This window comes from Tachysurus vachellii, chromosome 21 (assembly GCF_030014155.1).
Source record: "Tachysurus vachellii isolate PV-2020 chromosome 21, HZAU_Pvac_v1, whole genome shotgun sequence".
In the NCBI taxonomy this organism is placed as follows: domain Eukaryota; kingdom Metazoa; phylum Chordata; class Actinopteri; order Siluriformes; family Bagridae; genus Tachysurus; species Tachysurus vachellii.
Window position 1 is genome coordinate 14,173,948 of NC_083480.1, and position 25,690 is coordinate 14,199,637.

General features: G+C 38.6%; 1 protein-coding gene across 1 annotated transcript; it reads left to right on the top strand.

The window, feature by feature from the left end:
- Positions 1 to 1,177: 1,177 nt before the first annotated feature.
- Positions 1,178 to 24,030, top strand: dgat1a (diacylglycerol O-acyltransferase 1a). The gene is made up of 17 exons (XM_060897364.1): positions 1,178 to 1,529; positions 5,839 to 5,926; positions 11,558 to 11,598; positions 12,363 to 12,448; positions 13,312 to 13,364; positions 13,510 to 13,615; positions 14,397 to 14,525; positions 16,890 to 16,964; positions 17,109 to 17,212; positions 17,457 to 17,495; positions 17,590 to 17,631; positions 19,073 to 19,117; positions 20,264 to 20,376; positions 20,787 to 20,852; positions 22,220 to 22,307; positions 22,575 to 22,637; positions 22,722 to 24,030. Exons 1-17 carry the CDS (start codon positions 1,321 to 1,323, stop codon positions 22,884 to 22,886), a joined length of 1,512 nt encoding a protein of 503 aa, XP_060753347.1. The 5' UTR covers positions 1,178 to 1,320; the 3' UTR covers positions 22,887 to 24,030.
- The last annotated feature ends 1,660 nt before the right edge of the window (positions 24,031 to 25,690 follow it).

Genomic DNA, 25,690 nt, shown 5'->3' on the forward strand with positions numbered 1-25,690 from the left:
TAAATTTGAATTGAATTACAGACAAGATTATAAATTTATTTCTATCGAGTAAGCCAGAGGTAGAGGTAAGGAAAACTCTCAAAAACATGATATGAGAACGAAACTTTCAGAGGAACCATTTCACATATAGCAGCATTTACAGTAAAATCATGCTGCTCATCTTTAGGCTGTTCATGTGGGGTTATCAGCAGCAGTGATGATTTTACGGTGATGGAAATCATTCAGATTTCTATTTAAGAAGCAGAGCATTAGATCATTATGTTTTTATTCGTGGATTTTCATAGTATCATAGTATCACAAACACCCTGAGATGTTAAGCAAAGTCGATTGCATTGAATTCTTCCTTGGAAGCTTGTGTTTACGAGTTCAGGTTACGTGCGTCACTTTGGTCGGAGCAGGATGGAGGTGTATGTTCTCTTAATTAACAACAGAAAATAATGAAAAAGAATGCACATAAGGTATGTTTTGCTTTTTTTATGTGTTTAATCAAGTAATGAAGACACTTTAAATGCAAATCAAACTAATTCTCTCCTATCAGAGCTTGAAAGATAATCAATTTGCTTGTGTTTCAGTAACTTGCCGTATATACTGTAACAAGCGCATAACTAAAACCGGCTGCTGAGACGAGTAATCATTCGATTTCAACGAATTTACTGTAAACTACAGAAGTTGCATCCGTTGATTCCGATTTCACCACGTTTACATATTGACAAGCCTCCAAGTTGAAAACCTAAAGAAAGTCCTGGTTCCTGACTCGTATTTAGGATTTTTTTAGTGCTGTTCATGCCATCTTTTGGGGGATGTGGTAGCCTAGTGGTTAAGGTGCTGGACTATTGACTGGAAGGTCATGAGTTTGAATCCCAGGTCCACCAAGCTGCCACTGCTGGGCCCCTGAGCAAGGCCCTTAACTCTTATTGCTCAGGTGTATAAATTGTAAGTCACTCTGGATTCACGTGTCTGCTAAATGCTAGAAATGTAAATCTTTCCAACATGATTTAAACACACCATCTTCTGTGGGCTGTTTTTGGTTGCAGTGGTACTGAATCAGCCCCCGGTGTTCTCGAACCAGGCTAAAATTACAACACAAAATTATTTTTGTCCTGAAATGATTACCTTCCATCACGAGGCCACGCCCACTACGTATCTTTTGCGCACTATGTGCGGAGCATGAGCTCGCTTTGACACAAGTGAACACACCCATTTTTCGAACGGTTCTTGATACGATTCACGGATCTTAAAAGATGACATCTTCTCACTGGTAGTCTGACACGCTCATGCATCATTCGCGATGTCTCAGACAGGCTTTTCCTGAATGAAATCATGGGCGACAGGCGCGACAGATGCGCCGTGACGCGCAGACGGAGAACCTTGACAATCTGCGGTGAAGCCGCAGCGGCCGGCGCGAGCTCGAGACGCGCAGGCAGGAAAGACCCGAGCGGCGCTGAAACACACCGCAATGCCACCAACAACTGCGAGCAGGTGCACGAGACGTCCAAGAGCAAAGATGATGGCCTTAAGGACAGGATCAGGTAAAGTCACAGCTTAGATCGGTTACAGAGCGATAATTCACTCCAGCCATGCAGGATGATCAATACGCACAGGAGCTCTGACGCTGGTGGACGTTATAACATCATGGCGTGACATATAACCAACATAACTGAGTAGAATTTATACCAGAAACCTCACCGATCATCTTAAACACTTAACACCAATACTGTACTGATAAAGTGTTCATCTGACCACAACTTTCATTTTAATTCATGGTTTTGATGCTGTTTTTTTTTTTCCTGCTATTACGCACCACCAGAACTTTGGAATCAAATGATTATTAAATGATAAAAAATAAGTCTGGAATTAATAACCTCTCATTAGAAGCTCAGATCAACATTTTATTGAGTTCCTTTTTTTTTTATTATTATTTATTTTCTATTTGGGTTAATCATTTTTGCTGACTTGAAACCGATTGAAACAATTACTCAAAAAAGTTTTAAAAATATTAAACTATTTGTAAACTATGTTGTTTAACTGACTATATAGCACTGTCCTGTTCCCTGACAAACACATTAAAATGATTAATAATTACCTAGCTTGCATAGTCAATTATAGGTACATAAATAAGGTTGTCTCTATCTTGAGAAATATTATGTCAATAATAATTAATAATAATTTACCTTATGCTCATAATATGTTCTTAGTGATTATCTAACAGCTTTAACGTTTACTATCTTTGTTTTATCCAGGGTTATAGGGGTTTGTATATGGCTACATTTAGTGCAGATAGCAAGCGGATAATCAGTGACATCAGCATAGAGCACTAATTGTCCTCATAATCCGTCATATTTATATGTTTATGTCATAGCTAAACTGTCTGGACAGAGTTTTGTGGACATCCCACAAATGCAACAACATGTGTTTGTTGAATGTCTCAGTTCAAATCCAGACTGTGAGGATTATTGAGCTTTAGGAGCATTAGGGAGATCAGACACTGATGTTGGGTGAGGACCTCTGGGTTTCTGTTAGTCTTCCAGTTCATCCCGAAGGTGTTTAGATTGGTTGAGTGATAGTCAGGGCTCTGTGAAGGACCCTCATGTTCTTCCACTCCAGATTTAACCTCCACACCACATCTTTATGGAGCTCTAAGGGGCTTTGTGCACAGATGCATTGTCATGCTGGAACAGGTTTGAACCCCTTAGCTCCTGTGAAGTCATTCTAGGGGCATAAGTTTGAGGAATAATCACACAAAGGTCAGGTGTCCAAAAATGTTTAGCCATCTAATGTATCTCAGATGTTAGCCTATTCTATGTGTCATGTTTGTTGCATATCTCTAAACAAGAAATCAACAAAACTACAGTGTGTTCACTGAGGTCAGTTGTGACCAGAGTTCATGGTCTTGTAACACAATGTCTGCTATCATATTATCAGGTTGTTGTTTTATGCCGTGTTCAGTTTGATAATGTGAGGGTTAAATCACAAATCCTCCAAAACTCAAGGTCAGAAATCTAGTGTTCATAGAGATAGACTATAGACTATATTTATGTGTCTGAAGTGTCTGATGTGGCATAGAACAGTCCAGTCTTAGACCGGAGCTGTTAGAGTTTAAGGTTAAGATCTTTCTTCAGAAGCTACGGTGGCCGGGAAGTGCAAAACAAATTAACAAAACCGAAAACACATTAACAAAACCCAAACCAAATTAACAAAACCGAAAACACATTAACAAAACCGAAAACACAACGACAAGTCAGACAACCCAGAAACGGTAGTGTATCGTTTTTGAATGGAAACTTACCGATCATTGGACAAGACACCTGTCACTCAAGATATACAGGTATGGAATCTTATGTGTAATGTGTAAAGTTCTCCGTTTAAATAAAGTTCTCCGTTCAAGAAAATAACAGAATTAATCCACAGTAATCCATTCCATCCATCCATTCCAACTTTTCCCGGTGGCAGACTGTTGAACTTCATGTATACTTTGAGTGACAGGTGTCTTGTCCAATCACAAACTATACCAACCGCTTCCGGGTTGTCTGAAATGTCGTTGTGTTTTCTGATTTGTTCATTTGTTTTCTGATTTGTTAATTTGTTTTCTGATTTGTTTATTTGTTTTCTGATTTGTTAATTTGTTTTCTGATTTGTTCATTTGTTTTCTGATTTGTTAATTTGTTTTCTGATTTGTTAATGTGTTTCATGCACCGATTCAGACAACCCGGAAGCGGTAGGTATAGTTTGTGAATGGAAACTTACCGATCATTGGACAAGACGACTGTCATTAAAGATATAAAGGTGAATGAAAGGTGTCTCGTCCGATGATGGTAAGTTTCCATTAACAAATTATACCAACCGCTTCCGGGTTGTCTGACTTGTTAATGTGTTTTGGGTTTTGTTAATTTGGTTTGGGTTTTGTTAATGTTTTTTGGGTTTTGTTAATGTGTTTTCGGTTTTGTTAATGTGGTTTGGGTTTTGTTAATGTGGTTTGGGTTTTGTTAATGTGGTTTGGGTTTTGTTAATGTGGTTTGGGTTTTGTTAATTTGGTTTGGGTTTTGTTAATTTGGTTTGGGTTTTGTTAATGTTTTTTGGGTTTTGTTAATGTGTTTTCGGTTTTGTTAATGTGGTTTGGGTTTTGTTAATGTGGTTTGGGTTTTGTTAATGTGGTTTGGGTTTTGTTAATGTGGTTTGGGTTTTGTTAATTTGGTTTGGGTTTTGTTAATGTGGTTTGGGTTTTGTTAATTTGGTTTGGGTTTTGTTAATGTGGTTTGGGTTTTGTTAATTTGGTTTGGGTTTTGTTAATGAGGTTTGGGTTTTGTTAATTTGGTTTGGGTTTTGTTAATTTGTTTTGCACTTCCCGGCCACCGTAAGAAGCTCTACAGTGTTTATGGCAGTTTAGCCTTTGAATTTTAGCTCAGAAAAAAATACTGTCATAAACTTATTATATTTCGATTTTTGATTTGTTAAGTTGTAATTATTAAGGTCACGGCACCACCAACCTCAAACTACTAAAACTTTTACAACTCTCGATATTTAATTATGATTGGCAGAACCGTTCATGTTCACAAATAAAAGAAAATGCATGAAGGATATTAGATTTTATTTCATCATTGTATTTCTTGCGATGGATGCAAGTTGTCCTGTTATTAATTATGTAATTGAATAAGTATAACAGTGTAAGAAATAAGTAAATAATAGCATATATATTATAGTGTGTACAGTTTGGTGGCTTAGTGCTTAGCATGTTTGCTACACACCCTAGGGGCTGAGGTTTGATTCCTGCCTTTGTTCTATGTGTGTGTGGAGTTTGCAGGTTCTCTCTGTGATTAGGGTTTTCTTCAGGAACGCTGGTTTCCTTCTCCAGTCCAAAGACATGTGTTGTAGGCTGATTGAAATCACTGAATTGTCCAGTGTGTGTGACTGTGCCCTGTAATGGGTCGGCACTCTGTTCAGGGTGTCCCCCACCTTGTGCCCTGGGACCCTTGAGATCATCCACAGGGTCCCTGAGACCACCACAGAGACAAAGGATAGTTCTTAATTATTAAATTGATAGACTTGTTTGGTTAGGAATGAAGCGTTTAGGAATGAAGTGTTTTATTCCTCTTTTTTTGCTGTTTGCTAACGATTACAATTTTTATTTATTAAAAATGACATTATTAATATTCAATGTTGTGGATTGTCATTATAAAAGTTTCTTTTCTCATTTATATAGCTGATAAAAACACCACTAACAACAATCACACAGCTTTTCACATTTCCAAGAGCACACAAAGTGAAAACTCATCATCCTGAAGCCTTCCTCATATCAGTAATCTTAAATGTTTAACTCTTGATTCTTCCAGTACAAAGCTCTGTCTTTGGAGACTCCTTCAAAAAAATGACTAAACATTAAATAAATATATTCATGATATCAGCAGTTACACAGCTTTAATGTGTGTTTATATAAATCGTCTGCTATACACACCCCTGTGTTAATTGTTATTTTAAAAAAAGGTTAACATATAAAGTTGTATAAGCCGCATGAACTACTGATAGAGCTGCTGTTATAGAAAATGAATCAAAATCATCATTATCATCGTCTTCAACATGTAGGACCAATCAAATTAAAGATTTCAACAGAGTGATGTGAAAAGTGTTTAAAAGTTTACCTCAGATTGTGTGTGTGTGTGTGTGTGTGTGTGTACCAGACCATATCAGCGAACTCAATCTGAGATAAGAATCCCAACAGTAATAATGTAATAAGCGCTGTTGTTGAGCAACATTTGAGCATGGCTTGTTGTTTTCACAATAAAAATATCATCTCCATTCAGAGTTTTATGACACTTTAACCTTTTGCTCTTGTTGTCTTTTCAGCTGCCATCGGCTCCAGGAGTCACTGCTCAGCTCGGAGAGCGGCTACAGCAACTACAGAGGAATCCTCAACTGGTGTGTGGTCATGCTGGTAAGAGCCTCACAGCAAAAGGACAACAAACATCTTAATAATATGCAGGTTTATGAAGGCCCAAGTTAAAATGATCTTATGTGGTCAGGCTTTATTAAAGCTTAATTTCTGCTCTAATAAGTTTTACATTTATGTAAAGGCTTGCAGATTTAGAAGAATAGAATAGAAGTCTTTATTTTTGTCAGATATAAATTACGGCACAGTGAAATGCTTTCTTTACATATCCCAGTTTTGGAGGTTGGCACGGGGTCAGCCATGATACAGCGCCCCTGTTGTGGCAGCTTGGCAGTTCTGGGGCTTGAACCCTGATCCTCTGTTCAACAACCCATAGCCTTAACCGCTTGAGCCTCCACTGCATAAAACACGAAACATGACCAGTAAGACCACAGGGGACGATTCACAGCTTATAAAAAAGCACTTGTACATCGAGTTAAAGCTTTTATTCAACACAATATGAATGCAAACCCAACCTAATTTTTTCCCCTGTCAAGAAATTTGAGCAAATTATTTTGAAAATCGTTGCAACACAAACTAAAAAAGCCTGAGCCCTGATGCTCTGAATCTAAAAACGAGAACTTTCTAATGCTTATCTGCAATTGCTTATCTTATAATTGCTTATAATACATTGTTCTAATCTTGTGACTGAATGTAAAACAACACAAAGTTAAGAGCCTTTACTATAAAGGACAATTACGATTGTAGATGCTGTAAACTCCTGTAACAATCCACTAAATTCTTAGAGCAAACTGTAAATGCTACCCGCAGTGCTACAAAGAGGAAATGGTTAACCATCGGAAATTTCAGGGCTAAAAAGGAAATGCAAGTTCAGTAACAACATTTTTTATACTTTTTTCTTTTTATTTTAGTTCAGTAACATATCTGTTGTTGTTGTTGTTGTTGTTGTTGTTGGTTTTTTAAAAATTAAATAAAGATTATTGTGTCAAAATAAGTGGGACACGGTGGCTTAGTGGTTAGCACGTTTGCCTCACACCTCCAGGGTTGGGGGTTCGATTCCCGCCTCTGCCTTGTGTGTGTGGTGTGGAGTTTGCATGTTCTCCCCGTGCCTCGGGGGTTTCCTCCGGGTACTCCGGTTTCCTCCCCCGGTCCAAAGACATGCATGGTAGGTTGATTGGCATCTCTGGAAAATTGTCTGTAGTGTGTGATTGCGTGAGTGAATGAGAGTGTGTGTGTGTGTGCCCTGCGATGGGTTGGCACTCCGTCCAGGGTGTATCCTGCCTTGATGCCCGATGACGCCTGAGATAGGCACAGGCTCCCCGTGACCCGAGGTAGTTCGGATAAACGGTAGAAGATGAGTGAGTGAGTGAGTGAGTGAGTGTCAAAATGAGCATGGAATGAATTAATATGGCTGATATTTCAATTTGGTTACCAGTCACTAGGTAAAGACTTTAAAATGCTGTAAGATATAAATAGGGTTGCCTGATATGTATAAAATAATCATTTGTCTAATACAACCAGTATTAAAATATACCATTTATTTAAATTGTTCTAAAATGTCTTTGTACATTTGTACTTTCACATATATTGTGATAAAAGAAAAACACACAAATCAGGCCAGCCAACACTAAACACCCAATGTTTAGTACTGTACATCAAGTGTATACTGTATAATCAACTGCCTTTCTTATTGCCCAGCCGGTTTTGTTTCTTCATGATCCTTCTGTGAATATATATTTTATGTTTTTTAATTAAATAGTACATTTATGCCAGTTTTGTACATAAGACACAAGTTTTTCTGCTCAGAATGCAGCCTCATCCATTTGGCCTTCCGTATACACTTTCACCTCAGTCTTCGTTTGACATCTAATCAGCAATGCAAATGTCGAGCTGGAACAACTGCTTTGCTTGGTCAGTGTGAGAACGTGAACTCAGTTGTGAAAGAATGACTTGGACCAAGCGAATGTGACTTGGCTTCGTTCCACCGCTTGCCACACTCATCTTAACGAGACACACAGCTTTCTTACCCTCTGTCTCTTTCTTTCTCTTTTCACACAATTAGTCTCACTTCTCACACCCCAGGAGTCGTACATGTGCTTGCTTCTCGCACCGATGGGCTGATAGTAGAAGTTAAACTCAGCTTCATATGCAGTTAGTCAGCTCATGTACAATCTGTTTCCTTTATTATATAATTATACGTGTTACTAAATATGTGAATGAAGAATTATAGAATAAAATCAACTCCATAATTAATGTCACACGTCACTAAATGCATATAAACAGAGGCAAATAGTTTTGAGCATTAACACTGGATAGTTCTTTCTTTCTTTCTTTCTTTCTTTCTTTCTTTCTTTCTTTCTTTCTTTCTATCCTTATATCTTTATAATACACCCTGGAGCACCAATGTATTGCTGGGCTCCTTAAACCTACATTAATATACCTTATATCACACTTTCTTGTGTTTTGGACAGTGAACCTGAAGGAAACCGACACAGATGAAGGGAGAGCTGGAGCTATAAGATGACAATGCCACCCTCTGTGCCAAAATGATAGCATTTAGAACGGAATATTTGGCGATGTGCCAGTAATATTTTTGCACAGAAAGTATTACAATAATCTTCTAGAAAACAATTCTTTTGAGTATAAAATCTGCAGTGTTAGAAAGTCAATGCTGCAGTTTGTGAGTGTTCTGGAATCATATTAAAGCAACACAACCTTTAATACAGAAGACCATCATGTTACATGATGTTCTTGGAAAAGTATTGTGTCCATAGGTTCCAGGACCTTTTACCTCTCTATGGGGACTCATTGGATCGTGATCCCACTGGTGTACTGGGACTTCATGATTTACACATTTGCACCACACACTTAGTGTTCTCACTTATCCCCGTCACCCTTCACCCTGTTCTCTCACCCACTGACCTCCGAAAGACCGTAAACAGAGCTGGACACTCTCATTGAGCACCAGGCTCGGGTACAGGCTTGTGAGCTTGCCGTCTATGCCGTCTATGACATGCCGACAGTGGTGTCCGTGCCAGCTTGTTCAACGGTGACTAAAGATGGCTACGAAACAGGAACGCATTCAAAGTTACATTATAGACCTGAAATAACTCTAGGTAAACTTTATTTCTGCTCACTAATCAAAACCCAGCATATTCACATTAATTTGGTTTAATGTATTCTTAGAAATCTTGTGTGTCCTTTCTAAAAATAAACAATTATTTCTCTTTAAGCTCAGAGCTAAAAAGAGAAAGGGAAAGAGAGAGAGAGAGAGAGAGAGAGAGAGAGAGAGAGAGAGTTTCTGAACTAACAAGTTTCTGATCTAATGTTAATCAAGACTTTGAAACAAGAACACAGCAACATTCCGCTCCAGGATTCTATTTTTCTCATTATAGACCCTCAAAATATCCCACAATGCTTTGTGTCTGAGAATGAGTAATTATGGTCATTAAGTGGGAACCTGCTGGTTGAGGATGATTCAGATGAGGAAAATACAGCTTGTGACTTGAAATGATGGTGCATAGTGTTGGTTTAAGCTACAAAAACATTATATACTCATATGCAACTCTATCTTTTTTCTTCTTTACCCGATTAGAGGTTAAGTCAATCTATATCTATCTCAAGAATCAATACACACAGTATAGTCTTATGTTGCGTTCAGTACTGTACTACAATGACTCAGGGCGGCAAACAAGAGCTGGTGACTTCTGACAACACGAGCAATATATTCCACTGAAAATCTAGTGGTATTAAAGGTATTAAATATTTAGGGGAAGTTCCAGAATGAAGAACCGGAGGTCCAGGTTGTGGAGTTGGACCTGATCTAACCCCGAAAGTCTTACTCAGGAGACACTGTACATAATGGAACACATTTATATCCAGTGTGAAACATACTGCGTTATCGCCATTCCCTGGATTTGACTCCAACCATGTACTAGGACATGTATCAGGTCTAACTTTTTATACTGCAGTGAGCGGTACTCGCTTGAGGTTGGGAAAGCGCCTCTTAAATCTTATCTCTACATCTGAGCTAAGAGGCGTTAGCACAGACGTGTTATTTTATTTACTTATTTATTTGTTTGTTTATTTATTTAATTTTTTTCTGGGGGCACGGTGGCTTAGTGGTTAGCACGTTCGCCTCACACCTCCAGGGTTGGGGGTTCGATTCCCGCCTCCGCCTTGTGTGTGTGGAGTTTGCATGTTCTCCCCGTGCCTCGGGGGTTTCCTCCGGGTACTCCGGTTTCCTCCCCCGGTCCAAAGACATGCATGGTAGGTTGATTGGCATCTCTGGAAAATTGTCCGTAGTGTGTGATTGTGTGAGTGAATGAGAGTGTGTGTGTGCCCTGCGATGGGTTGGCACTCCGTCCAGGGTGTATCCTGCCTTGATGCCCGATGACGCCTGAGATAGGCACAGGCTCCCCGTGACCCGAGGTAGTTCGGATAAGCGGTAGAAAATGAGTGAGTGAGTGAATGAATGAATGAATAATATTTTTTCTGAAAATAGGTGCAAATATCCAACTGAGGTGCTGGATTTAAAAATGTCCCACCCACTTTCTGTGCCACTCCACCTTCTAAAGATTAACACAGCTTGGTCATTTATGGTGATGAAAATAGCAATAGATAAAAATTATTCAAAAAAAACACATAAACTAGAATGACCGCCTTAGTCAGCAGTATGGGCACAATATGAGTACAAAGATCCCACTGAACTGGTAGATTTAAAAACCTCAACCTCAAACCTAAAATCCTTATTTATGATGTGGAAAAAATCTGGCTTGTGGCCAACAATAACAGCGACAATTTGACTTTAACCAGTAAAGTGAAAGGCAAGTCCATTAAATATGTGATTCATTGTCATTATCTTCCTACATTCCTACATGAACTGAGGTAGCAGCACTAAAATAGGTCAGTGGGTCCAAATGCTATTATTCGTGTGTGTGTGTGTGTGTGTGAGTGTGTGTGTGTGTGTGTGTGTGTGTGTGTGTGTGTGTGTGTGTGTGTGTGTGTGAATCACTTGTTGCTTAGTAACCATGCTTCTTTTTTGTTTGGCTCAGATAATACTGGGGGTGTTAAAAAGGTGTAGACAGCACTCCTGTCCGTTACAGCACTAGCAGGTTACTTAATGTTTACGTATATATATATATATATATATATATATATATATATATATATATATATATATATATATATATATATATATATATACGAATGTGTGAATTTGTGCATGGAGTGTCTTTATCTGGGTAGGAAACGTGAGTAGGGCACAAATGTGACACTTGTAGAGGGGCTCATTGTGGCAAAGCTTGGCCACTGGAAGGCGTCCATATGAGCGCTGGTGTAACGAGGTCATGGTGCAGTTCTGTCTAAAAACAGTCACATTTTTATGCACCGAATTTACGATGGCAAAAAGTCACTAAGGAAGATGTGCACAGTGAAACATGTTTTCTGGGAGATTCTACCCTTATTTATTGACATGTAAAAGAATTTACTGATAATCCAGTCTGGTATCTCATAGCTAAAGACTTTGATCCTTGAGACTGCTTTTTTTTTTTTTTACAGCCCTATAGAGCATGCCGTAAATGGTGGAAATTGAGCCGCAAAAATCCCGATTAACAAATGATTAACTACAACATTGTCCAAACAGAGAAACTCACATGTCTTTCTTTTTTTTTGAAGGTTTTGTCCAATGCACGCCTATTCCTGGAGAACCTCATAAAGTAAGTGAATGATCGTAGTGTTCAGTATCTTGGTGATGTGAAAAAAAAAACTTTTATCTAAGTGAACTTTCACAATAATGTGTGTATATGTATGATCCTTTGTCCCGGCCAAATGTCCGACGAATATGTATGTTACACTATGTACCTTGTAAAGCGTCCTTGAGCTTGGGAAAGGCGCTATATAAATTAAACATATTATTATTATTATTATTACTATTAATAATGACAACGAGTCATTTACACGTATCAGACTCGATATTAGAGAGAAAAGAAATCCTGACTCGACAAGTTACATGCTTATTGTTATAGGTTACGACAGCAGGAGACCACGTTGATTTCACTGTAGTGTGTTTTGAGATGCTTTTCTGTTCTGTGAGTACGGATGCCAGGTTCAGCCTATTATATCAACATATTATAAATATTACAGATCTGTGATCTGTGCAAATGTCCACCACTATGTACTTTAAAAAACGTCTATTTTTTATACACGTAAACATTTTCAGTGAGTCGAGCAAGTCTGGAAGTTTGAGTGTAAGTAGGTAGGGGTATTTTTACTGAAACCTGGCAACGCATTTGTGTCATCCTACAGTAGGTGTTCACAGTATCAATGCACACCTAGTCTAAATCTTTCAGGCAAGCCTTGTAAAAGAGTACTCTGTCTACTGTTTGTTTTTATTTGTTTAGGACACATTGTGTGTTCAGTAGAAAGCGAATTGTTTCAGTGATTTTGATCCTGATGTTTATTCTCTGTTTATCTTGTTCAGATATGGCATACTGGTGGACCCCATCCAGGTCGTCTCCCTTTTCTTAAAGGACCCATACAGCTGGCCTGCTGCATGCCTTATCATTGGTAATTTATAGTTTTTACTTTACAATTTAGCAGTTACAGAGCTTAGATACGGGGGGCACGGTGGCTTAGTGGTTAGCACGTTCACCTCACACCTCCAGGGTTGGGGGTTCGATTCCCGCCTCCGCCTTGTGTGTGTGGAGTTTGCATGTTCTCCCCGTGCCTCGGGGGGTTTCCTCCGGGTACTCCGGTTTCCTCCCCCGGTCCAAAGACATGCATGGTAGGTTGATTGAAAAAAAACTGGAAAATTGTCCGTAGTGTGTGATTGTGTGAGTGAATGAGAGTATGTGTGTGTGTGCCCTGCGATGGGTTGGCACTCCGTCCAGGGTGTATCCTGCCTTGATGCCCAATGACGCCTGAGATAGGCACAGGCTCCCCGTGACCCGAGGTAGTTCGGATAAGCGGTAGAAAATGAGTGAGTGAGATCTTAGATACACTTTTATTTACAGAACTTCCTTAGGCACAAACTCTATCCATATTCTACTGAAATGTCATTTGACATTTCTTCTCAATTAGTGCACATACATTTGATTCCTCTGTCCATTTTCAGGCAAAAAAAACCTAACCCTATTCCTAACCCTAATCCTAACCCTAAACGCTAACCCCAACCCCAACTCTAACCCAAAAGGTGTTGCATTCTTATTTTGTCACTTCCTTATTTTATATTTCACTTCCTCTTTTATACACCAAAACTATCTATATTACATGAATATATTCTTACTGTGGCAGTGAAATAGATTGTGAGCCAAACTTTCCTAATCAAAGCTAACAGTTTTTCCACAGTCGATATTTCGTTGTGTTGTGTTGTGTTGTGTTGTGTTGTGTTGAGGCGGATCGAGTCTGATTTGCGGATTTGTTTTTTTCAGTGTCTAACGTGTTTATCATGGCAGCTCTGTACACGGAAAGACAGCTGGCTATGGTGAGAGTCGCACGCTAATCGTCCGTAAACTTACACAAATCTTCTAGCAGCACTTAGAACTAACATCAGCTATAATTATCTGGTTATAATAACCTTATACACAGGTGTATTATGACCTGATGAGGTTTTTGTCACTTGCTTTCAGGGCAGAATCTCAGAGAGCACTGGGACTTTCCTCTACTGCATCAATCTCATCGCTGTTTTGTGTTTTCCATCTGCCACCGTCCTCACGCTGACCTCTATGACCCCAGGTAACGTTTCATTCGTAATAAATACACAAGAGATGATCTGTTCCTGCTGTAGGCTTCTGTCTGTACGGATACTAATCTGGATCATAAAGTGTGTCATTAATAGAACTGCCTGATTTACTCTGTCCTCATTAAGAGAACCTGTTTTATTCCCACCTCACTTTGGGGTCATTTTGGGTTAAAAGTTGGACTAAATATGGACCATTTTTTGCCTAAATTACATTTAGATCCATGGCTATAAACCTCCAATGTGCTGATTGTTCAAGTATTGCATCTTCTCTCTCTCTCTCTCTCTCTCTCTCTCTCTCCCTCTCTCTCTATGTCTGTCTGTCTGTCTTTGATTTATTTAGTTTAATAGGTTAAATAAAGGTGAAATTTGATTGGTTGATTAAGTATTGCTTCTTTCTTCTCTCTCTCTCTCTCTCTCTTTCTTAAAAGTTTGTTAACAATCTATTCAAAATTATATAATGCTTACCATGTGCATTGTTCCCTTAATGGACTTTGATTTGGAAATCAATTTGTAAAATATGTCCGTTCAGATTACGCACATATACACAGGAAACTGGAGCATCAATACATCAAGAAAATTAATTCAGAATTAATTAACAAGCCTGTATTTGTCCTCTCAGTAGCTCTAACTGTACTTTTTGCTCTTGTTATTATTATGTTCCGTTTGACATTTCCACCATGCACTTGATTATACCCTGTGTGTGTGTGTGTGTGTGTGTGTGTGTGTGTGTGTGTGTGTGTGTGTGTGTGTGTGTGTGTGTGTGTGTGCGTGCAGTGGGTGGAATCATTGCACTATTAGTATACACAGTCCTGTTCCTGAAGCTCTACTCCTACAGGGATTTGAATAAATGGTGCCGGGAAATCAGACACGTCCAAGCCCGAAAACTGTCTCGCTCCAACTCCTGTGAGTACAAACATCACACACAGCAGAGCGCACGTGTGGCTGAGCGTATTACCAAGAACCACTTATATAAAATACTGCTTTGAGAAGTGACTTGGTATTTAAGAACAAGCCGTGTGGTTAAAACTGACGAATCTCTAAATGTAAATCTCAAAATGTTTTTTACTTTTTGCCTTCTAATGAATAACCGTATTTGCAATCGTATGATTTGGAATTAGGAATCTGTAACAAACAAAACTAATTTTTTGCATGTAATTTTTTGCAAGTCGCACATGCAGCTAACGTTCTCTTGATTTTCTGCCTTTAAAACTACAGCCAAGTAAAAGTCTCCATTTTTCTGTGGTATTGATTGAGGATTTGGATTTCTTTTGGTTTGCGCGTCATTTCTTTTTATTGGTATGGAGCTTGGTTTCTGAATACACAATCCCAAAATACAGCGGTTTCATTTTTCAGTGCAGTGAAACCTTAGTGTGTCTCAGATTGCTTTTCCTCGAAGGAACACTGAAGCTGTAGGGTAACGTTTTTCAGGCCAGAATAGATCACAAGTGTGATTTAATTGTTGACTCATTAATCCAGTTGACCTGCATTAACCCTGAGTTAAACTGGAGTGTGAAATCACCAGGCTTTCATTACTATTCACAGTGAATAGTGTGTTTATTAATTTAGTTTACTCCAGACCTGAGTATCTATGATTTTTGTTGACTCTTTTGTTGGCTTTTAGAAGAAGAAGAAGCCTTCTAGATTACATTACAGTGAAAATCTCTCTTTACATATCCCATGATACAGCACCCCTGAAGCAGAGAGGGTTAAGGGCCTTGCTCAAGGGCCCAACAGTGGCAGCTTGGCAATGCTGGGGCTTAAACCCTTTGATCAACAAGCCAGAGCCTTGACCACTTAAGCGACCACACACACACACACACACACACAGCTGGACAAAGGCGAGTGAGGATCCAAGTGCAGTCATACATTTAATGGTCAAAAACAAGAACCAGGAACACCAAAAACAGGAAAACAGACAGACATGCAAAACTAGGCAGAAACCAGGCTAACAGGAAACAAAACATAGCTGAGGCAAAACTAGGCAGAAACAGAGCTCACAGGAAACAGAACAGAGACACATAGACAGAAAACGAGCAAAACAGGGTAGAAACAGAGCAAACAGTAAACGGCGCATAGACAGGCAGAACTATAGACACCGGGACATATAGACAACGACTAGCAAACAGTGTATATATAACTGACAGGAACCAATGACAAAACAGAGACAATCAGAGACAAAGACAACACACCTGAGGGGATGAATGAGTTCAATCAGTGGCCATGGGAACAGACGAGTGGGCGGAGCAAACAATTAACAACAGGGAAAGACAGCAGACAGAAACAGGGCAAAAACACAGACAGACTCATTACACACACACACTTCCAGACTTTCCGCTCTTGCTGTATGTGATCTTTCATCCTTTACAGTCCTGCCATCTACTGGACTAAATACAGTTCAGTATTTTTTGTTCTAAAACACATGACTGCATTAGAGAGCAGCCTGTGAAGGAGCATGTCTTGGTTAAGCCTACTGAACAAGTCCAAACCCTTTAATTTCAGTCTGAATGAGAGTCGTAAACCTGTTTATTCCGAATGAATGGGTAAATGAAGATTTTTTTATCTGACTCACTGATTCAGACTCACTGGTTCATCACGGTTCATTCAGTGCTTCTTAAAAGTGTGTAGAACTAAGACCAGCTGTATGTGTGCAAAAATGACGACTGGAAGTTTTTTAAATTATTGTAGCGTTGAAATTCGGCTTCATGTAGTTTGACATTTATGTATTTATTTTAATCACATTTATATCCTCATCCGTGACTGCTCTCTCGAAACTAGCCTGAAAATCTGCAATGTCTTTTTTGAAAAGAAATAAGCAATATATTATCTTTGTGGATTGGATAATTTGAATAAACCATAATATTAAAATCTGTCTGATGAAAACTTTGCATTTTTTAATTTTATTGATTTTATAGAGTGAATAAATAAACAAACAAACAAACAAACAAACAAACAAATAAATAAATGATACTCACTGGTGCCACCTAATGATTCAACTAACCGAATCATTTTGGTCAACGGAATCAAAAGATTCGATTTACTGGGATAAATCTAAATGCACCCGTATTCAGGTAGCAATAAAATGAACATGGAAAGAGACACTTAAAGAGAAGTACAGGGAAGATTAGTAGATTTTTTTTTTTTTTTGGCAGCAACGGACGTTAGACGATGAAGGTACTGAGAGCAATACAACTGCTCAGATCACAAGCTTCTGATTTGTTGATTCGGGAAATATTTTGTTCTGTTACCCTTCGCTTTCACTGGCTGCAGGTCCGTCTGTGCAGAGAGCCAATGGGAATGCAGCACACAGTCACGTGACCTACCCGGGCAATCTCACCCATAGAGGTACTGTACTAATGATGAAAGGTTTCATGATATGGATAGTTGCTTTAATACTCTGAGAGTTAGGATCCATGATCTCTCTCTCTCTCACACTCACACTCTCATACTGCTCTGTTCATGTCCTGTCCCAATTCTCCTTTCCCATAGATATGTATTATTTCATTTTTGCCCCAACGCTTTGCTACGAGCTGAACTTCCCTCGATCCTCACGAATACGGAAGCGCTTCCTGCTCAGGAGACTTTTTGAAATGGTGAGGTTAATAAAATGTCTATAAAGTATATAAGTATTAGCTATGAGTCTTATGAGACTAATCAAGAAATTAGAATGTTTCTGGACATCACTGTCCCGGTGTGTGGTGATCCAGAGTCCTTACTAGTGGCCCAACTTGTCTAGACCAGATACTGATTTACTGTCTAGGGAGCCAGAGAGCTGATTAAGACACATAAGACATCAGTCTAACATTTATTTCCACACCATATCTCTTTTAATTACAGCTCTTTTTGATGCAGTTACAAGTCGGCTTGATACAGCAGGTACGTGTGGATAAACTATGGCTTGTATTTAATTTCCCTTTATCATCATTTGTGTTTTTCCTGTAGTGAACAAATAAACACTCTCTTTTTTTAGTGGATGGTGCCAACTATCCAGAACTCCATGAAGCCTTTTCAGGTAAAGATTATTCATTTTGTTATTTGTTAGGGTTTTTATGTCAATCCAAATTGTCTCTATTATTAAATAGAGAACAGTACATGGATAATGCTGTTTAATGGTAAAGTAAAAGTTCAAAGTCACAACTGACCATAAACTAGCCACAAGTGGTCATAATAAAGGTCTGATGTTTCACACTGTACATTACAACATGACCTACTACACAATTTTTTGTAGCATTTATTGCATGCCTTATTGCGTACGTTTGTGGATACTGATGAATCTATCTATCTATCTATCTATCTATCTATCTATCTATCTATCTATCTATCTATCTATCTGTCTATCTGTCTGTCTGTCTGTCTGTCTGTCTGTCTGTCTATTCATCCATCTATTAGGCATCATAATACCACAGCATCGTTGAAATCATGATATCCAGTCTGTCAGCGCATAATGAAATCCTCCACACTTTTGGGTTTTATTTATATTGGAAGTAAAAATTAAATAAATAAATAAAATAAAGCATGTACATTGATTACTATAACCTTTTAACCAGTACAGTGCCATCCATTTCTGCCAGTGGAATGAAAATTTGACTTAAGGGACATTTTCAATCAGCATAAACAAATGAATGATTTTCTGGCCGTGAGTCTGATCTAAAATGCATCAGGACTCTGCTGATAACCGTACATAGAATAACATCATGAAAAACTACAAAATATTAAAAGCCCTGAGTGTCTACGTTCATATTAGCTTCATATATAGCACCACTGTGTAGTGAGACATAACTAAGACATTCAAATCGTCGCTGTCGGGCGGAAACCTCGTATGTCAAAATTTGGTCAATTTCATATTTTTTCCACATATCGATGCTATTGGTCAGTCCCCACAAGGGTCTGTTATTTTTACAGGTTATTAACCAATCTAAAGTCTTGAAAATAGCTTGATAAAATCTCATAACTCCATTGGACACTTCAACTGTCCACCCCTTCCTCACTCCGCGGCATATCTCTCCTTAATAAGAGTTGCAACGAATCAACACGTCTTCTGAGGTAAATGTCTTCAAAACACTGGGCTCAAAGAAAAACAAAATCTTGACCCCCGCTAGTTCTGGTGCTCGTCTGAGGACAGGAATTTAGCGCAAGACAATCCACTGCAACGCGGACTAAACCCTGTGCACTGCAGATAAGGTACGGCGTTTTTTTTTTTTTTTTTTTTCCATTTCCTGAAAAATTACGGTTTTGGAGATACGAGGATTCCGCCTGACAGCGACGAAATGCTGAACATGGACGCAACCAAACAGGAGAAAACTAAATTTTTTAGCCTCTGGGGAAAAAAGGTTAAAGAAAAACTGTATTTACAGTATAAATATACAAGTGCTTATACTTGCTTTTTGTGGATGAAAGAAGAAGAATCTTTGATATTTTGTTGGATATTAATCATCTCTGTTGTTTTGTGATAGGACATGGATTTGTCCAGGATGGTGGAGCGTCTCCTGAAGCTTGCTGTGAGTACAGGACACTTGTATGTGTCCTGTTCTCTGTAATTTCCTTCTGTAAATAGCAGTGTTAACTAGAACTAGAGATTACGCTGTTATTGAGTGTCTGTATCAATATTATACATTTACTCCATATTATAGCTGTGATGGATCAAGTGGTTAAGGCTCTGGGTTGTTGGTCAGAGAATCAGGGGTTCAAGCTGCCACTGTTGGGCTCTTGAGCAAGGCCCTTAACCCACTCTGCTACACCCTGTGTTTTGACTCCAACCACTAAAAGTTGGGATATGTGAAGAAGGAATTTCAAAATAAAGGCTTCTGTTTTTCTATAGCTTAGTGTTAATTCCTGTTATACAAAGATTTATTTTGGGAAGTCATTGCTTAGTGGTTATGCCATTGAACTATTGCTCAAAAAGTCGAGTTCAAATCCTTTCACTATTGAGCAAGATCCCAGAAATGATGAAAATTGAAATTATCTTTGGAAACAGTTTTGTTCATTCATAGATTTGACTTTATTAAATATATTGCATAATGTTTTTTAAAATGGTGTTATTTTGCATGCATTTGTGTTGTAATATTCTTAGATTTTAATTATAGATACATGATGTTGATCGTATCCAAAATTTAATCGCTGTGCTCATGTATGTCCATGATTACTACTTACTTCATTATGGAAGTGCGACAGAGGGAACAAGAGAGAAAGAAAGGATAGAGACAATGGGCAAGCGAGAGACAGAGGGAAGGAGGGTGAGAGAGAGAGAGAGAGAGAGTTGGAGGGAGAGAGAAAGAGGGATGGAGGTAAAGAGAGGGAGAGAGAGAGAGAAGGAGGTAGAGAGAAAGAGAGGGGAGAGAGAGAGAGAAGGAGGGAGAGAGAAAGAGGGAGGGAGGGAGAGAGATAGAGGGGGGGAGTGGGAGGGAGGGAAAAGAGAAAGAGGGACAGAGGCAGGGAGAGATGGAGGGGGAGAGGGAGGGAGGGAAAGAGAGAGAGAAGGAGGGAGAGAAGCCAATTTTAGATACATCATGTTGATGTCTATGATTTTTTCTCATTCTAAAGCTTAATTAGAAAAGTTTGGAGTGTTTCCTGTGTCTCATTATCACAAAAGAACAAAGGAGGATGGTGGCATCTCGACCTCTAACCCATCCTCTCCTCTCTTGCAGGTCCCTAATCATTTAATATGGCTAATCTTTTTTTACTGGTTATTCCACTCCTCCATGAACTTTGTTGCAGAACTGATGCAGTTTGGAGACCGAGAGTTTTACAGAGACTGGTGGTGAGTACTGTACGGTGAGGGCACGCTGAGGAACGATCTTTTAACCGTGCCAATAAAATCAGTACAAGGATGATGCTAATTATTTGAGATAACAATATGATCAATCTTTTAAAGAAGTCATTTTTTACCTTTAAAAAGACCTCTTATTTACCACAAAACACACCACTACTGTACCACTGTGGATATTTTGTGTGCTTTGTGCAGTGCATTTGAAGCTCATTTTCTGGGCCAGAAAAGCATGAACAAAAGCCTTAAATGAATGCATTAACCAGATCCAGTGTATCCTATATCTTATAATATTGTATATTTAACATTAAATGGCTACTACACGTCTAAAAGCACTTAAAAAAAAGTTTATGGTCATTCAAATGCTATCTGCCATAGTCTTAATTGTTTTTTTATACTTGTAGGAACTCAGAAACAGTGCCATATTTCTGGTCAAACTGGAACATCCCTGTCCATAAATGGTGCCTGCGGTGAGTCAGAGCTCATTATTTATCTATCTGTCTACAGTTGTGCTCAAAAGTTTGCATACCCTGAAAGAAATTGTTAAACATTGGAATTTATTTGGAAAATATGACTGATCATTACAAATATTTTTTTATTATTTAAGGATAGTCCTTAATTATCACATAGTTGTTTTACTCCTAAACCCTGATGATAACTGAAATCACAAACAACCCTGATCAAAAGTTTATATATCCTTGAATGTTTGGCCACATTATACAGTACACACACAGTTTGACACACGGAGGTATAAATGGCTATTAAAAGAAAGTTTCCACACCTGTCAGTAATTGTAGTTGTAAATAGTCTGTAAATAAATAGTCAGTGAGTTTCTCATGAGGTGATGCACTGACTCGCCTGGATACTGCACCACAGGGAAGACAAAAGAACTGCTAATGGAGCTGCGTAATAATGTAGAGGAACTTTATAAAGTAGGAAAAGGATATAAAAAGATCTCGACACTTAAAAAAGCCAGTCATTGCTGTTCAAACTGGGGGGCACGGTGGCTTAGTGGTTAGCACGTTCGCCTCACACCTCCAGGGTCGGGGTTTGATTCCCGCCTCCGCCTTGTGTGTGTGGAGTTTGCATGTTCTCCCCGTGCCTCGGGGGTTTTCTCCGGGTACTCCGGTTTCCTCTCCCGGTCCAAAGACATGCATGGTAGGTTGATTGGCATCTCTGGAAAATTGTCCGTAGTGTGTGATTGCGTGAGTGAATGAGAGTGTGTGTGTGTGCGCCCTGCGATGGGTTGGTGGTAGAAAATGAGAGAGTGAGAGAGTGTGCTGTTCAAACTCTGATAGAGGTGGAAGATAAGAGGTTGTGTTGATACTAAACCATGCTCAGCTAGACCAAGAGACGAGAAACACGATCACACGCGACAGCCATAAAGGATCAACAACCGATAAAGAACATGAGAAACACACAGTGTTAAATACATACAGGGAACCAATGACAAATGAGAACAGGAACACATGACTACATAACCAATTAGAACATGACACATACTGTACACAAGGCAGGAGGACATAAGGGCAAGGGAACAAAACAGCAGAAACAGATACTGTATCAAAATAAAAGACATAGAATACCGAACACAAGACAAAACACAAAACCTATGTTACATCGTGCCATTCTGTTACTGTATGTCGTACAAATTATCTTGAGTCCTAGAAGAAATAAAATGAATTAGTTTTGACTCCTCACTCATGTTTTCTTTAAAAAATGGTACACATCTTGCAATTTCTCCCAATGTATGCAAACTGTATCTAGCAACCACATCAGTCCCACATCTTTTTTTAATTAATATATGAATTCCTTTCTGTTTCTTCTCTGCTTTCAGGCACTTTTATAAGCCCATGTTGAGAAGAGGTGTGAACAAGCTGACAGCTCAGATCGCTGTGTTCTTTCTCTCCGCCTTCTTTCATGAGGTTTAACACCTTTAAAATCATTTCAAGAAATGTTTCTGTCTTTGCTCCTAATTATTAAAGATCGTTAAGATCATGGTTAATATTACAAAAAGTTCAAAAGCAAAAGCTTCATGAAAAAACCCTATTGATGGTTTTCCTAATTTGTCTCCAAGTTGTTTTACTGATTAAAACCTGTTCTACAAGAGTTTTTCTAAACATTTTAAATTAGCATTTGATTTGTCTGGCCATGTGTGTGATAACCTGTAAGTTGTGTTTGTTCTGTCTCAGTACCTGGTGAGTGTGCCGCTGAAGATGTTCCGACTTTGGGTGTTCATGGGAATGATGGCTCAGGTTAGTCACAAATCCCTAAAGAATACTCCTGAAGTATAAACACCATTTTCCAAATAAAGCTTTTAAAAGATTTGTTGGTTTCAGGTTCCGCTCGCCATGTTTGTGGGACGCTTCCTGAGAGGTAACTATGGCAACGCGGCGGTCTGGATCTCTCTGATCATCGGACAGCCCATCGCTGTGCTCATGTACGTCCACGATTACTACGTACTTCATTATGGAAGTGCAACAGAGGGCGGAGCTTCACCATGATAAGCAATTTGTTCCATTAAAAAACAACAACACAACTTCAGATGTATTTAAATGAAAGATTTTTAACGACAAGTGAAAGTCCTTACATCATTACCACAAAAAGGGAAATCCTCTGCTAATGTACTTTATAAGGGCAAAGAGAGAGAGGGAGCAAGAGAGACAGAGGGAAGGAGAGAAAGAGCGAGAGACAGAGAGAGAGTGAGAAAGAGCGTGAGAGAGAAAGAGGGGGCGAGTGAGGGAGAGAGGGAGCGAGAGAGAGAGGGAGAGACAGAGGGAGGGAGAGAGTGAGACAGAGAGAAAGAGAGAGAATGAGTGAGAGAGACAGAGGGAGAGCGAGAGAGACAGAGAGAGGGAGAGAGAGGGAGAGAGAGAGAGAGAGAGAGAGAGACAGAGAGAGAGAGGGAGCAAGAGAGACAGAGAGAGGGAGAGAGAGAGAGACAGAGAGAGGGAGAGAGAGAGACAGAGAGAGGGAGAGAGAGAGAGACAGAGAGAGCGAGAGAGACAGAGAGAGAGAGAATGAGAGACAGTGAGAGAGAGAGAGAGGGAGAGAGAGAGAGAGCGAGAGAGGGAGAGAGAGAGAGAGACTGCCCAGCCAAAGCATCAGCATTAAAATGCCATGAAGCTCACACACCCTGATGACCACAGCGAGCTCACACCACAAACACATGGCCATTTTCTCTCTCTCTTATTTTATGAACATTTTATGAACATTTTATGAACATTATCTGCGCTTTGTAACTGTTTAAGTCAGTTTGGTTTTATAGTTTGCTTCATTTACATAGTAAAGCCATTTAGGTTTTTGCACTTTATCAATAATGCAAAGTTTCCTGAGCCTTTCATCAGTTATTATTATTATTAAAAAAATCAATCAGTCCTTTATATAAATTAATTACAATTCACATGAATGTTTTATGTTAATGTAAAAATGGTTGATGCTTGGAAACGTACGTTAGTTATTTTAACTTTAGTTCGAATTTAATGAAATTTTCTGTTGTACTTTTAAGACACTGGACCAGATTTGAGCTACTTTTGACTCCTTTTTACCCAAAGATATCAGTTCGTGAATCAATCTGACTTTGTAAGATTTATGACTTTAATAGATTTTAATGGCTTAAACATTATAAAAATCAGTGTTTTTATTCCAGACTTTTCCACTGTGCATTTTTTATACAGATTTGGTTTTATAAGAGGTTTCATTGTAGTGAGAGGTGATAATAAAAATAAATAAATAAATATATATATATATATATATACAGTATATAAATACCACTTATTTGTCCCGAGACCGTTAACATAAACCATGTACAGATTTGAAAACAAATTAAAGTCACAGTGCTATGGTACTGACTCCATTGTGGCAGCTGATGTTCCAGTTCAGAAATAAAGCTGGTCAGTCCAACGACGTCTAGCGTGTGTTTTACACGAGTTACACATTCTCTTTGCTCTGAATGTCTGTTTTACAGTTCAGTCTGGCTTGCTAGCTCACACTGCATATAAAACATATAAGACATATATATAAGGGGGGGTGGGAGGGTGGTGATGGGGGGTGGAAATCTGGTGTAAGGAGGAAAAAAAAAAGGTAAAACAGGTCCGGAGTGAAGGAAGGGATCAGATGTGCCTGTGACGTTATTTCTGGAAAAACAGAAGCAAAAGGAAACGTTAGTAAGCTAGAACAGATCAAATCTACAGAAATACAGACTCTAACTGACACTGTACTGAATCATCAGCTGCATTGGAAGGTGTTTGTTCTAAATATGGTATCGTTTCTATGGTAACAACTTACACAGGGGCTTGTATAGTGACAAGCTCACGCCACGTATAAACGTGCTGTTATGGACATATAAGGTTTTGTCTTTTTTTGTTTGTTTGTTTGTTTTTTTGTCGTATTACCCTAAAAAGAGAGAAAACGCTGATATACGATTAAAAAAAAAAACAGAAATTGTAACAGGAACCTATTTTTCTTAAATGCTTAAAACGTACAATGTGTTTTTGCTTAAATAAGTAAATACAATACAACTGCAGTGGCATAAGAGCAATAAAACACATCAGAGCATCCTGTTATAGGAAAATGATCAACCTGATGATCAAACAACCTACCGTCGATCTGATACAGTAGATGCCTGGGGTTCTGAACTTGCACCGTCTTACCTTCGCCTCACCCCCTAACCCATCAAAAATGGTTCTATAATTCAAAGAATGCGTACAGTAAAATGAGTGGCATTCATTTCTGAAATTTTAATAGAATAGATCTCAACTTTTGAGGTTGGTTTCAGAGCACAGTTTCAGCCATGAAACAGCACCACTAAAACAGAGAGAGTTAAGGGCCTTGCTTAAGGGCCCAAAAGTTGCAGCTTGGCAGTGCTGAGGCTTGAACCCAGATCTTCTGAACAAACACCCAGAGCCTTAACCACCTGAGCCATCACTGCCCAATCACTGTATCTCTATGAAGTTTTTATTTTTATTTTGTATTTATTTTCAAGTTTTGAAATGATGTGTTTATGAATGACAGATTTAAAAATAAATAAAAGAATAAAAATTAAATAGTTGATCTGTTCATTTTGTGAAATATTTTAAACTGAAATGATAAAAAACACGTCAATGGGAGGAGTTTGCTGTGAACTATTTTGTCAGAACAATGTTGTTTTTGTTGAAATCTATTTATACTGTTTTAGAATGTGCTGTATTTATTATTATTATTATTATTATTATTATTATTATTATTATTATAACTACTCTTACTACTACTACTACTACTACTACTAATAATAATAATAATAATAATAATAATAATACTAACAATAATA

Coding starts and splice junctions, on each gene's coding strand:
- dgat1a (XM_060897364.1), top strand. CDS start 1,321: ATGGGCGACAGGCGCGACAGATGCGCCGTGACGCGCAGACGGAGAACC. Junction 13,365..13,509: donor CGGAAAGACAGCTGGCTATG/GTGAGAGTCGCA, acceptor ACTTGCTTTCAG/GGCAGAATCTCAGAGAGCAC. Junction 22,308..22,574: donor TCTCCGCCTTCTTTCATGAG/GTTTAACACCTT, acceptor GTTCTGTCTCAG/TACCTGGTGAGTGTGCCGCT.